The sequence below is a fragment of the Pyxicephalus adspersus genome, chromosome 1, assembly GCF_032062135.1.
Source record: "Pyxicephalus adspersus chromosome 1, UCB_Pads_2.0, whole genome shotgun sequence".
NCBI lineage: Eukaryota > Metazoa > Chordata > Amphibia > Anura > Pyxicephalidae > Pyxicephalus > Pyxicephalus adspersus.
In genome coordinates, this window is record NC_092858.1 from 35,660,653 (window position 1) to 35,674,079 (window position 13,427).

Below are 13,427 nucleotides of genomic sequence, written 5' to 3' on the forward strand. Positions count from 1 at the left end.
ATTTTATCCCAAAAGAGTTGGACAACAGGGCAGGACCACCACATATGTAATATTGTACCATTTGTCCAACATCGTTCAAAACATAAAGGAGATGTTGAGGGATGAATTTTGGATATCCTTTCAGGAACCAAGTACCAATGAAGCATAACCTTATACTTCACTGACATTTTTGTTGGACCTAAATTAAAAAAATACTATGATAAATTCTACTTTTAGTTGCTTCCAAAGCATTGTGCTGCATCTATAAGCAAAGCCAGGAAAAAGAAAATGAAAAGGCCACCCCCTAAAAAAACAGAGCCTGAAAGAGAAAAACCAGGCACAGAAAGCCAACGCAAAGACCGCAGCAAGATGACCAAGTGAGTACATTATATCTCTGTACTTCTGATGCTCATCACCTCTGATGTGCAAATATAAATGTATTCTAATCAGTACTTTTATCTGCATATGGATTTCTTTTGCAGCATGGATAAACTACACCTGACCCTTAGTGAGCTCACCGTAGCTCTAAATTATGTAAGAACTATCATGGTGTTTGATCATCTGGTCACTCCAGCAGAGTACCTGAGTTCCCATTTAGAGACAAGACTTAGTCGGTAGGTAATCCACCTAATAATTTGTAGTATGTGTATTTGCTAAAATGTAAATGTGTTGTCATGCATGTTTTCATGCAATAAAATTGATTGATGAATTCACCTTATACTGTATATACCTAATGGATAGGTTGACTGGTTCTGCATGTCCAGACTTACATTCATTGATATTACAAGGGGTTAGTTCTCTTTGTATGGTTAAAGTGTATGTATAGCTAAAACATTTTTGAGTAGCATAGGGTGAGATTCCAAATTTACTTAGTCACCCATTTAATTATTAGTAAAAAATTGTGCTGATAAGTCCGCTTTAAGTCATGCCAACTATTCGGGGATATTGTCTAAGCAATGTAGTAAGTGAAACAACAAAGTATAGCAAAGACCCTTGCCTGGTGCCAGGTATTTGTAAGATGTGATCTAACTTTTCACATATCTATTAAATGTCTGCTGTGTTGTAACATAATGGGTACACTATATCCAAATTGTAAAGAAAGAACTGACCCAAACTTTTAAAGGATTGCCTAATTAACCTCACTAAACAATCCTCAAAATGTTTTGACGTCATCTGGGGATACATTTTTTCTTCTCTTAGGTTATCTTGGGCAAATTAAAGTGTTTAGCATTAAAACTGTACCATTTCATTGCTCAAGGTAGCAGCACCCTCCAGGCATAGCACAATAGCTATGGGCTACTGACATGACTTGTTGTCAATTACAGCTTAGTTACAATGAAAAGGCTGTTTACACCACTCTTCAGTAATGTTTTTTTTGTTTTTTTTTTGTTCAGTAAATGTTTTCATAAACCCAAGTGTTAAATACAGCCAACAAAGTATTTGTGAATGTATTAAATGATACAAAACCTTTCTTACATTTGGTCTTTGTTCATTTGTAGTTGTATCAGACACAGGCCTCAATAGGTTGAATATGGAGGTGGTAATATAATTATATATGTTTGATGATAGGATATTTGTCTAAAGTGCATAGCAGGGTGGGAGGTCATTATGATGTTGGCTGAAAAAAAGTTACCACGATTTTTCTTCTGTAATCCAGCAGTTGCATATTGTCAAGAAAAAAAGAAAAGGAATTTAAAACAAATCTGAAAGCTTGATAATATTTACTGGGTTACCCATCAGTACCTGGGGGGATTTGTATATCACTCATTTATTATCAATGAGGTTTATTGTTATATGGATGAAGTTTAATATAAAAAAGCTTACAGTACATCTTGGTACAGTAGAGGAATAAGGAGTAGGGAGAGGACTCTTAACAAAAGCTGTAATTCGCAGACCAAAGAGATTTTCTGATTTTCTTACTAAAAGTTGAATGAGCTCAGACGTTTTCTACTAAACAATATAAAATGCCTCTTCTCAAATCAAATGTTTCCTGTGTTATTGTTGGAGTTTGCCACTGAACAGTATGAAATGCTGCTTCTTATATCAAAAGATTCATGTGTCATTGTGGAAGGTAATCATTAAATTATACCAACTGATTCTTCTTTACAAGGCTTGTAAATTCCCAGGAGACAGGAATCCAGTACTTATAAAAAATGACAGCAGATGCATAAATATTTAAACTTTTTCCATTGTTGCCCATAAATGTGTATGTTCCCTGGTTCATTAAAAGGGAAAATCTACCCAAAGCAGAATTTTTCATTGTGGTTTGTGTAGGGAATAATTTATCTAATGCCACATACTCACTTCTGTTTAGCACCTTGGAGGGGAAACTTCCTCTCATCCTTAGCCCAAAACAAACTTACATCTTGACTGTAAACAAAACTTCATACATTCGCATTGGCCTTACTTTTATTAGGTAAAAAAGTCTACAATGATTTTGCTTGTTGTTGGGTCTTTGTCCTGCTGTATGCAATGTACAGTAGTGTTGGTGTTTGAATTCGGGTTGTCCCTATATTCAACCCGAAAATGGCGGTTCGAATTCGAGCAGACCCGACCCGAAAAACACAGAATTCAACTTTGCGAATTTGTGTTTAAAAAAATGTTTAAAAAAAAAAAAAGTTTCTCCATTGAGAGTTCATCCGAGTTCAGTTCCCACGGTCACTGGGCTGTACCTATCATTGATAAACACAGCCCGAGGAGCGTGGGAACTTGCGGTCACAGATGATAGGAGGGACGCGTGTGCTTTCAATCAGCTGTGACTGCAGATGAACTCTCAATGGAGTTTCTCCATTGAGAGTTCATCTGCAGTTCAGTTCCCAAGGTCACCGGGCTGATAAGTACAGCCCAGTGACCGTGGAAACTTTGCAGTCAGAGCTGATTGGAGGAGGCACGTGAGAGTGCAGATGAACTGCTGTTCTGTATGTGTTCTTGGATAGAGATTCACAGTACATACTACAGTTACGCTAGGGCTGCAAGAGCAATCCCCTGATTGCTCTTGCAGTTCTAGACAGTCCCGAAAAAAAAACAAAATCCCCCCCCCTATAGACTTTAATAGTGTTCGAATTCGGTGTGCGATCACCCAAAAAATATTGGGTAATTCGATCGAATAGCTGCCAAATCAAACACTCAACTTTTCTAACAACACTAATGTACAGCCTATGGCTGGTGGGAGGGACTGGCTGTACAAAGAAAACAGTACACTGCCTTAGTACCCCTCTCAAAAGTCCTTAACCCCTATTCAAACAGTGATCTGGTTCTTTAAACAAGTTATGCAAATATTAAAATGTCTGTATGAATAGATATCAGTCTGGAGGTGTGGGCATTTTTAGACAGATTGCATCTGAAGGCAGACTGGCCTTCGTAACAACCACACATGAACCGCCATGAAAGAAAGAAACTAAATCCAATAAATGAAATGGGCAGGTCAGGGAAAGTCAGTTAGGCAGAAAGGTCTAGAGGTTGCTGAATGTCCTTCATATTAATAGAGTCAGTACAACTGTGCAAGAGTGAGGGTAAGTATGGAGTTCAACCTAAAGTCAAAAGACATAATTTATAAGACATACTCATTTACCAGTTTACATTTAGTTACAAAGTTCTTGGTAAAGCTATCAGTTAAATTCCATGATAAATTTTGCTGTACGATTCTCCCCTAATGACTAAGTGTCATATAAATGTTTTGCAAACAATCATGCAAATGGATCAGGCTAGTCACTGTCGGCCCCAGTTCCTGTCTTGATTACTAGTAGCACCTCATTATTTATTGCCATTAAACAAGTTGCACCACTAAAACTTTATTTATATTCTTACTGGACAAGAATAGCTTTTTGTGACCACAGAGATAAATATTTATCTCCCAATTTGCTGTAAATCCAATAAAATTTTTTGGTATTCTCTGAATAATTAGGAAAAGTTTAGGTTGCTGTTGTATTCAGGCAATATAGCCTTATATGCAAATGTATTATTTCTAGGGCTTTGGTGTCAATTGTGAACTGGAATCCTGCCAATCGGGAGATTCAACGTCCATCAGAAGTTTTAAGTGCGATGAGATCTTTTCTCTGCACGTTGCAGTCTGTTGCTCATCTAGTGAATATTGATGTCGCACGCACTATCCGCAGCACATTACTGCAACAATCACAGGCGACTGATGCTAATGGAGAGCAGACTATCACCACACTGTATACCAACTGGTAAGGATTCTCTTGTGTGGCACCTCTAATTTGGAAAGTTTCATCTCAGATCACTGGTTTATGTTAAACACTATAAGCATTTCCCGGAAAGTGTTCCATCTACTCCTCACGCCTTTTTATGTTTGGACAAAATTCTTTAACTTTCAAATGTACATTTATTAATTGCGCTTGTTTTATGCTTATTGTACTGTGCACTCCAATTATTAATTATGGAATGGGTGTCATAAGATGGCTAAGGGATAGAAAGCAAAAAAAAAGTAAAATACTTTGTAGAGGAGTGTACTGACTTAACTTCCCTAGCGGTTCATGTCTTTCCGGTTTTATATTTCTAAAAGCAGTACATTGTTTTTCATGAAAATTTATTGTACAGTATATTATAGTAGTATGAGTATAATAAAGTTTGCAACACAAAATCATGTAAAAATAATAAATTGAATAAATTAAAAAATCTATATATTTAAAAAACAAAAAAATTTTAATTTTTAAATTTTTTTTTTAAAAAATACACATTATACTTATACTAATATATTTACTGTAAATCCAATGTATTGCATTCAATAAAATGGGGGCTTCTGTTCAAATTACAACTTTGTGAGATAGGATTTCCTCCTATTTGTGTATGCGGGACAGGAAGTGAAGAAGAGAAACCTGTGTCAGGACACAGATAACAAAAGAGAACTTTACTTTTGTTTAAAACCTTCCATATCCAACAAAAACAAAGTTTGTTTTACATATTATTTACCATATAGTCATGGATTACAACTGAGTTGACATTGAAAAGTAATCTTAGTGTACTTAGTGATCATATTCCAGTGCTAATTTCTTACATTTACTGCAGTAGAAGTAATTGGCTGTGTCTTTCTGCCAAAGGTACCTGGAGTGTCTTCTGCGACAGGCCAGTATGGGCTTGATAGTGTTTTCCCCAACACTGAAATGCTTTACAGATCTACCAGCAGAAATGAGTGGAGATCACGGCCTTAATGCAGATGAGTACACAGATATATCAGGTGAGATCTTTTTTTTATTATGTAACAGGTTCCACTTTGCTGTGCTTTCTCAAAAGTCCTAAATTCTGACAAAAGGTTGGATGACAGACATATTAATTTGGTTAATCACGAGCAGAACTATAATAACCTTAGGATACTTGCATCAGGACTTGGAACAGCAATGTCAGGAGTCATAACCCAAACTTTTCTCCCTCCGTCTTCTGACTGTGGCGGTGCAGAAATACCACTTCAATGGGGCATATTTGTTAAAAAGGTCAGAATCAGGTAGGAAGCGTTCTTGAATGGTCTGAAGGCAATGTTTAGTAACCATAATTTTGTTCTTGCAATAAAGAGATTAACAAAGGAGAAAACCAGAGAAGAGGTGGTGGGAGATGTAGATATTGAAGCATTCTTGGTAGATTGTACAGGTGACTGTCTAGGGAATGGAACAGCAGATATGAAGATGTTTTAGTAGTAAAAACTCAGACGTGGTTACGTAGACCTTGGTGTTTTTTGTATTTATCTGTTCTTTGTTAAAACCAACATGACAGATTTGTTCAGCATGAGAAGTGATAATAACAAAGACAAGTAAAGGGAAGGGAGCAGATCTGATGGGACATTGGGTTGGTATTCAGGACACTGCCTTCTCATGGTCTTCTACTATTGATTCAAACTCATCACACAATAATTTGAAGCAATAGAAGAATGCCAGGAAAAGGCAGTATCTTGATTGTCAAGTGAGTGCAGATTTTCCAGTATTCAGTATTCCAGTATTCCAGATCAACAATGTACAATGCTAAGAAGCAGTAGCACTGGATAAAGCTACAGTAACCTTCAGGTTTAGACGATAGTTGTCACTTTATTAAGTGTTCAGTTCAATGAGAATGTAAAGCCAGAATATAGGAGGTAAAAGTTAGACAAAAAAAAGTTAGTTTGTAGACAATTCTTTAAATCAGTTCGAATCAAATAGAAGAAGAGAAATCTGGCTCACAAGAGAAAGGTTTCTCTTGATGTAGATACCAGGATTGCTCATTTGAAGACTGAAGAGAAAACAAATGTGAAGAACAAATTTACCAGAAAAATCAGTGTAGTGCAGAAAGAGTCCTGGATGACTGGGTTAAAACAGACAGATTGTAGGGAAAAATAATCTCAGGAAGGAGGTTTGTTTTAGGTTGTGAGCTTTTTATTTAAATAGCAAGCAATAAAACCTTATTTAGGGCAGAAAGAGTGAGATTGAAAAATCTATAAAATATAGAAACATGATGGATGCTTGGGAAGACATGAAAACTTGTTTTGTTTGGAAATGATAGATGGAGAGGTAGAATGAGTTAAAGTAACAGATTTTAGATTTGCACTAAATTTAAGTCTGTTACGGACAGATATTTCTTCACTTGCCCTAATTTTACAGCAACACTTTCTACCTTCTGCTATAGGTCACTGTCCAAGAGGTGTACCATAGAATATGTGGCTTAGCTACTTCTGGTGAGAGATATGCAATTTCTCTTCACTTTGAAAGAGAGCCTAAATAAAAAGTCAGAATGTGGAAAATTTCGGTTTATTAAAGGACAACTCGATCCAAAGCTGATATTTTAGATGTTGATAGACATCAATTGATTGAATGGTCTCCTTGACTCCTTGTAACCCTCTAGAACTTTCCTGACAAAGTTTCAGCACTTTATTTTATTTGTTTCCCCTTAGAAGGACATGGGTAAGAATTTCTCCCATCTGAACTAATCCAACTTTTTTCAATTTAACGTTATGAAAAACGTTATGAAAAACAGAGGATTGTGGCACTAATGTCTGGCTGTGAAACATTTGCAGGGTAAAATGTAAATTCTGTAGAGGCTAATTTACACTGGCGTCGTTAAGATGTAAGCACATTAGGCAGTTCGTGTTAAGAGAAAATGCACTTAAGGATGAAGTTTGAATCTAAAATGTTAGTCTAGCCAATAATATCTCAGTTCCGTCCTGAATCCAACAAAATAGGGAAGGTTAGGTCATTTATGAGTACACCTTATTGGCAGAAAAGATTAGTTCTGATATCAGAAGTGACTGTTTTTTTCATTTACAAAGGTTTTACGACTTTAAACAACAAAATCTTGAAGTAGTTTTAGCATAAAAAGTTACCTCCTCCAATGCCCCAGTAATGTTTTGAACAATTCTATAGCTGTTACAAAATTGCAAGTGTGAGCTAGACCTTAAGGGCCACATCTCAGCTTTTCCTTCAGGAGTTTTTCTTGTATGGAAATTGCTTACTCAACTCAGTTGCTAACTGTGCCCACCTGGCCTGGCCCTTGTATATAAGTTCTGCCACAGGCCATTCGAATGCTTGCATCATAGCTAAGTGTCCTTTAAAAAAAAATTGGAAAAAGTGCTGTAATGCTGTCAAGATGCTATGTACGGCACCCTATCAGCTCCTTTCACCAGTCACGATCTGGTTTCAAGCAGAGTCCCAGTGATTTCATAAAGATAGTTAATAAAAACAGAAAGGATTTATTCACTTTTTTCAGCATTCTGATGTAAAGGGAAATGAAGGAAAAGAGGGAGCCAAAATATAGGCAGAATAAATGTCATTTTTTCCCTTTGCCAAGAGTTTACCTTTACTATAGGTGTATTGTCTTCTGTTAGTAAAACCTGCAACATAATCTTTATCTTAACCTTTGAAAAGCTGATGGCATAGCTTATAAAACTAATGGCTTAAAATGAGGAGGTGCTGCCTGCAGCAATGAGACATATTTTGGCATCGATTTTTTTTTATTGTGGTTATCATAGAAAAAAGTAATTCTAGCAGAGTTACAATGTTGCAGTCTAATCAATGGGGAAAAGGTGATGGAGGAATTCATTCCTCTCCCTGCAGTTGACATAACATAATCTCATTCTTGGAAAAGCCCCTTGTCACATTTTAGGATGTAAGATGCAAACATTTACTGATCCTGTATATTGTGACTGTCAGTGCAATGTTGCTTCAAATTTGCTGTATGCAGCTTTTGCTAGCATTTTATACATGACCATCAAATCTGACCTAAAATGTTGCAACCCACTAAAGAGGGTCCTATCCTATATAGAGTGCCAATCCTATCCTCAATTTGACTCCCTCAAGGAAATGTTTGTAGGCCACCCCAAGGATGAGGAGAAATGTGCTTCTGGAAGGTCTGGAATGGAAGTTGTAATTATTGTTTGGAGGGAAGACGAGAAAGGGAAAGAAAGCACCAAACTACTAGGTAACAAATGCCTTGCTTCTGCAGAAACAAAGATATGTCTGTCTGTTGTTCTTGGAGAGCATCTGTGTGTGGGCATCCTAAATGTGAAAAATGTGGGTGGAATGATCATTGATTAATGAACCTAAAATGTGGACAGAAAGCATTGAATTATTCCGTTTCTGCTTATCCAAACACACTCATACACTATTTACTATGAGAAAGTTTGCATAGTACACTACCATACTATGAGACCATTTAACCTACCGAGGTGTTTTTGGATTTTGAGAAGGAACAAAATCATATATGAACTTGCAAACTTCATGCAAATTTCTTTTTTTTGTGGAATCACTCCTAAGTACTGCTATCACAGTGATCATAGTCTGCTTAGCAATGACCATTCTTTATCATCTCAATCATAATATTTCTGTATTTCTCATACATTTTCCTAGTGACAATTATAAAGCTAATAGGAAATAACAATTTTAAATCACCATGATTTTGTTTGCTTAGCTTATTTTTTAAGAAAACTAAAGCCCTTCCTAAGTCTCTGTTAACCAATTGCCTTCCAGTGCTTGGTAGAATACGATCTTGTGGAAAATAACGCTAGCAGACAATCACCCACCCCCTCCTATGATAAACAAGCGGAGACAGGCACTTTACTTGGTTTTTGTCAGATGCTGCAGTCCTGTATGTGAGCAGCATCCCCCAGAGCATGTTGCCATGGCAATGGCTCGGTCCTCCCATCTTTACTGAGTTTTAATTCTTGTCAAATGTTATTAGACTCTTGCATGTGATGGCACAGCAGTAATTTCTGTTAATCTACTACAGAGCAGAGAAATATATTTCAGGGATGACCAACCACTGGGATCCTCCAGCATCCAATTTAATTATTGATTTGTGGAATGCATTTATGTGGAATGATTTAGCGATATTAGAAGTTTCTATTTCCATAACACTGTGAAGTTATCGGCAGTAATCAAGTATTTTACAAGGCATGCAGCCAAATGGCTCTTCCCAAATCAATTTACTTTTTTAAAGATTTTTAAATTGGGAAAAAAAGTTGATAATCTTCTGGAGCTCTGAATACACTGAACTAAGACTGAATTAAAGGCTCTCCTTGGACCTTTTGTGCTGTGACTCTTGAATTGCTCTTGCTGTACTTCAGGCATCTTTATACAGACTGCCGAGTTTGATCTGGTAGTTAAAGAGGAAGTGAACTGAAAAACGCAGGAAACAAAAAAAAAAATCCATTTACCTTCAATCCCACAGTGCAGTCAATTGGTTAGGAGGTGTCTTCCATCGGGTTCCGCGTCGTCCCAGCATCCGTCTCCGAGTCGGCGCACCATCTTCGCCTCTTCTTCCGAGTTCTTCTTCCTACGTCACCAGACCCAGGCGCGAGATTGGGTGACGTAGGTTGGAAAAAAACTTGCCTTTCCCACTGCGCTTGCATGAGATCGTCAATTTTGTCCCTTTTCACAAAAAGGCTCCTTCGGGCATGCACAGAAGGAGCACCCAAGAGCCTCCTGGGATGCGTGACGTAGGTATCCTGGGAGGCTTTGCGCTGCTATCCATTTTCTCTCGCCTAGGCGAACGAGAATTAGGGGGTTGTGCTGTGCCTTTTTTTTATAAAAAAAAGGGTGTTGCACTTAAAAAACAAACAGAATTTTTACTTTACATAAAAGGGTTGTCCACCCTTTTATGTAAAGTGAATTTTCTGAGTTTTTTGTTACGCTTTAAGCATTATCACAGTCATTGGCTTACTGCCAGACTAATATCCCTGAAGTCTGTAAAAGAACATTACCAATTTTGTCCTCAATAAGCTTACCTTTTTAAAACGTGTTTGTCATAGAGCAGAGGCAGCTGTGCACCTTGTGGGGTTGCATTTTATGGAATTAAGTAATTTCCCACCACTCTTTTTAATGTATTAATAACCAATTGCAGAATCTGTATGTTCTTTCCTATTCAAATTTGAAGTTTATTATCTAAGCTATGTCTGAGTAGGTATACACTTACCGGCTTCTTTTTAAATACACCATGGCAGTACCAAGTTGGACCCTCTTTTGCCTTCAGAATGGCCTTGATTGATTGTGGCATAGATCAGCAAGATGCTGGAAACATTCCTCAGGGGTTTCGGTCCATGATGTAAAATCGCCCATCCAACCATTTTCCCAAAGATGCTGTATTGGATTGCAATTTGGTGACTGTGGAAGCCATATGGGTACAGTAAACTCATTGGCATGTTCTAGATAACAATGTGGGATGATTTGAGCTTTTTGACATGTGTAGTGACATTATCCTGGTAGAAGTAACCATCAACATCAATATGAGGATTTTAAACAATGATCAATTCATTTAAGGGACCCAAAAAGTGTGTCAAGATAATATAAACCTACGCAATTACACCACCAGCCTGAATTGTTGATACCAGGCAGGATAGTAGCATTATTTCACATTGTTGGTGACAAATTTTGACCAGGCAAATTTTTTTAATCTTACCTTGTCCAATTTTGGTGAGCCCGACAAAATGTAGCCTCTGGTGCTTGTTTATAGGTCTCCTGCTGCTGTAGCTCATTATTTAAGGTTCCACATGCTGGTTATTGACCTCTGGCATCAACAAAACATATTTTCTTGGCAAATTCTTTCTTTCCTATTCTAAAGCTTGTTTTGAACTTCAGCAGGTCATCTTGGCATGTCTAGATGGCTATACGCACTGCTGAGTTGCTGCCATTTCATTGGCAGATTTATTATTTGCATTAAAAAGCAGTTGAACAGATGAACCTAAAAAGTTGTTGGTCAGTGTATGTGTCTTATGATACTTTTTTTCCCAATACTTTTTTTCACTATTAGAATTTAAAGCAGCTAAGTGAAACTCTAATTTACCAGTGTGCTAAATTGAGAGGATTAAATCTTCGGTGAGGCTGCTTTAAATAAACCAAGAGCCAAACTTACTTTTTTCCAGAAAGAAAAGATTTTGGAAATTTGAAACTTACCATTACAGTAAAAATTGCAGTTGATCAAATTTCGCTACAGAGATTTAAAGGTGTAACACTTCCTAAAATATATGGATTTCTGTAATTTAACATGTACAACCTAACCTGTGTACATCTGGAATTATCAATCCGATCCTGCAAGGTTCTGCCTGGGTATAACCTTCTACTCTTACTGCTGCTGCTCTACAGTTTAATCCTACGCCTAACAATTTTACTTTATTTTGATTTGTTTATCTCCTTGTTAGCTAGCACTAGAAAATCTGCATACCCAAACTTCCTTGGTAAGGAACAATGCCAATTTTGAAAATGGGGGGATGATCTCATTATGTCCATGTCCTGGACACTTTTGAGGGGGCTGTAAACTGGTTGGGCATATTAGAAAGTCTGTCTAACTGCTATTGGCAACATTCATATTTTTCTCTTTCCATTGACAGCACTTGCAAGGTTATGATGGTGCATCATTAGATTTGCTACCCTGAGGATGAGTGTATCACAACAACATATCTGATTGCCCTCTGATATGACATCTACTAGCAGCCTCATTAAAAATTAAATTCCTATTATCATAACCTTGTGTCTGCAAGCCATTTTAATCTCATATCCTAAGAGAATTAACTTGTTTCCCCAGAAATTATATGATTTACCATCAACTCGTATATATTTTCCTGATCCTAAAGCCACCTAATCCTACAAATCAATATATTGCCTACATGGTACTCATAACTTTATATAGACCTTTGACACTATCACTAAGTGTTTGTGACTCAGATAGGAAGCAGATAAATGACACTATTATTGCTGTAGTGATGGCAGAACTTTTATTTAAAGTGTTCAGAGATTAATTTGAACAGAATGCAAATTTAATGTAAAAAATAACCTCAGATGACAGTTTCTGATAATGTCCTTTTATGCCAAATAAATTTTAGTAAATACAGTAGCCTTCTCCATTTACCATTAGCAGTGTTACTCTGTATTGACCTTGAACACAAATACTCATTACAGCTGTCAGAATATAGTGAGTTCTGATAGGAAATACATTTGTTTTGATTTAATTGTCTAGCTTTTACCGTGTCTCTCTGTTTTAATCTCCATCTTCTGTAAAACCATTATGCAAAGTAGGGCACCTTAATATAACATCCAGCCAAGTATTCATTGCCTTGTAGACTGTTATAAGCAAATGTTTACCTAGTGAAGCATAATGACAGCCAGAAAGATAATGGAGTAGAACACATACTACAAATAGAAAGATGACCCCATTGCTGCTCCCTTCCTGTGGTCAGGTACAATTTCCCTTTTTATGGTGATCAATGCTGCAGTTTTTTCAATTTTGGTTGAGGTGAAATGTGGAAATACAAGCCACAAGATGTAATCAAGCTCCATAAATTCTATTTGGGAAGAGTGATGTCTGTGGTCTTATGACATTTGGCAAACCCACATTTATAACCCTGATAAGAATAATTTTCATTTTGATAATGGATTGTACCACAAGTCATCCAGGATGCCTGTCAATATATATTTATAATGTTTTTGTGCTATGCCTATTATCGAACCTTTGTTGGCTCCTACACTACTTAATTGCTACATTGTGCAAATGTAACCCAATAGGTTTCTGGAACAGGAATCCAATACCTAAACTGCCATGACCAGAATATACAGCATTTATTATGCTGATCTGTATACACTATTGTGAGCCTCTCACCTGGATTAAGTCTGCAATTTTTAAAAGTTGAAACTTTTGACAAAAATTATCATAGTTCATTTTACTTGTTTATTCAAGAGGATCACACGCCAACTAGCATTCTAATGACGGATCACCACTAAGTCACTACTTTATTATACAGCTTATCAAGTTCTACCACTAACGAAATAAACATACTACAAACCAGCATATCCCAGGTAATCCCAAATAATAAAACCCTAAAGACATAGTTGATATAATTCATCCAGATAATAAATTAAACATAGTTCAATTTGCTCCAACAGGGATAAAAGATTCCTTCCTGATCCTGTGAGGCAATCAGATGTTCCCTGGATCAACAGTCTCTGTTGTCCTTACTTTAAAACTGCAATACCCAGTTATATTAT

General features: G+C 36.8%; 1 protein-coding gene across 1 annotated transcript in view; it reads left to right on the forward strand.

Moving 5' to 3' along the window:
• Positions 1-13,427, forward strand: part of NCKAP1L (NCK associated protein 1 like) — a 97,262-nt gene that overhangs the window by 34,660 nt on the left and 49,175 nt on the right. The window contains exons 19-22 of the mRNA XM_072406369.1: positions 217-356; positions 462-593; positions 3,948-4,166; positions 5,037-5,173. Of these exons, the coding sequence (XP_072262470.1) occupies positions 217-356; positions 462-593; positions 3,948-4,166; positions 5,037-5,173 (628 nt within the window). The remainder of the gene's footprint in view (positions 1-216; positions 357-461; positions 594-3,947; positions 4,167-5,036; positions 5,174-13,427) is intronic.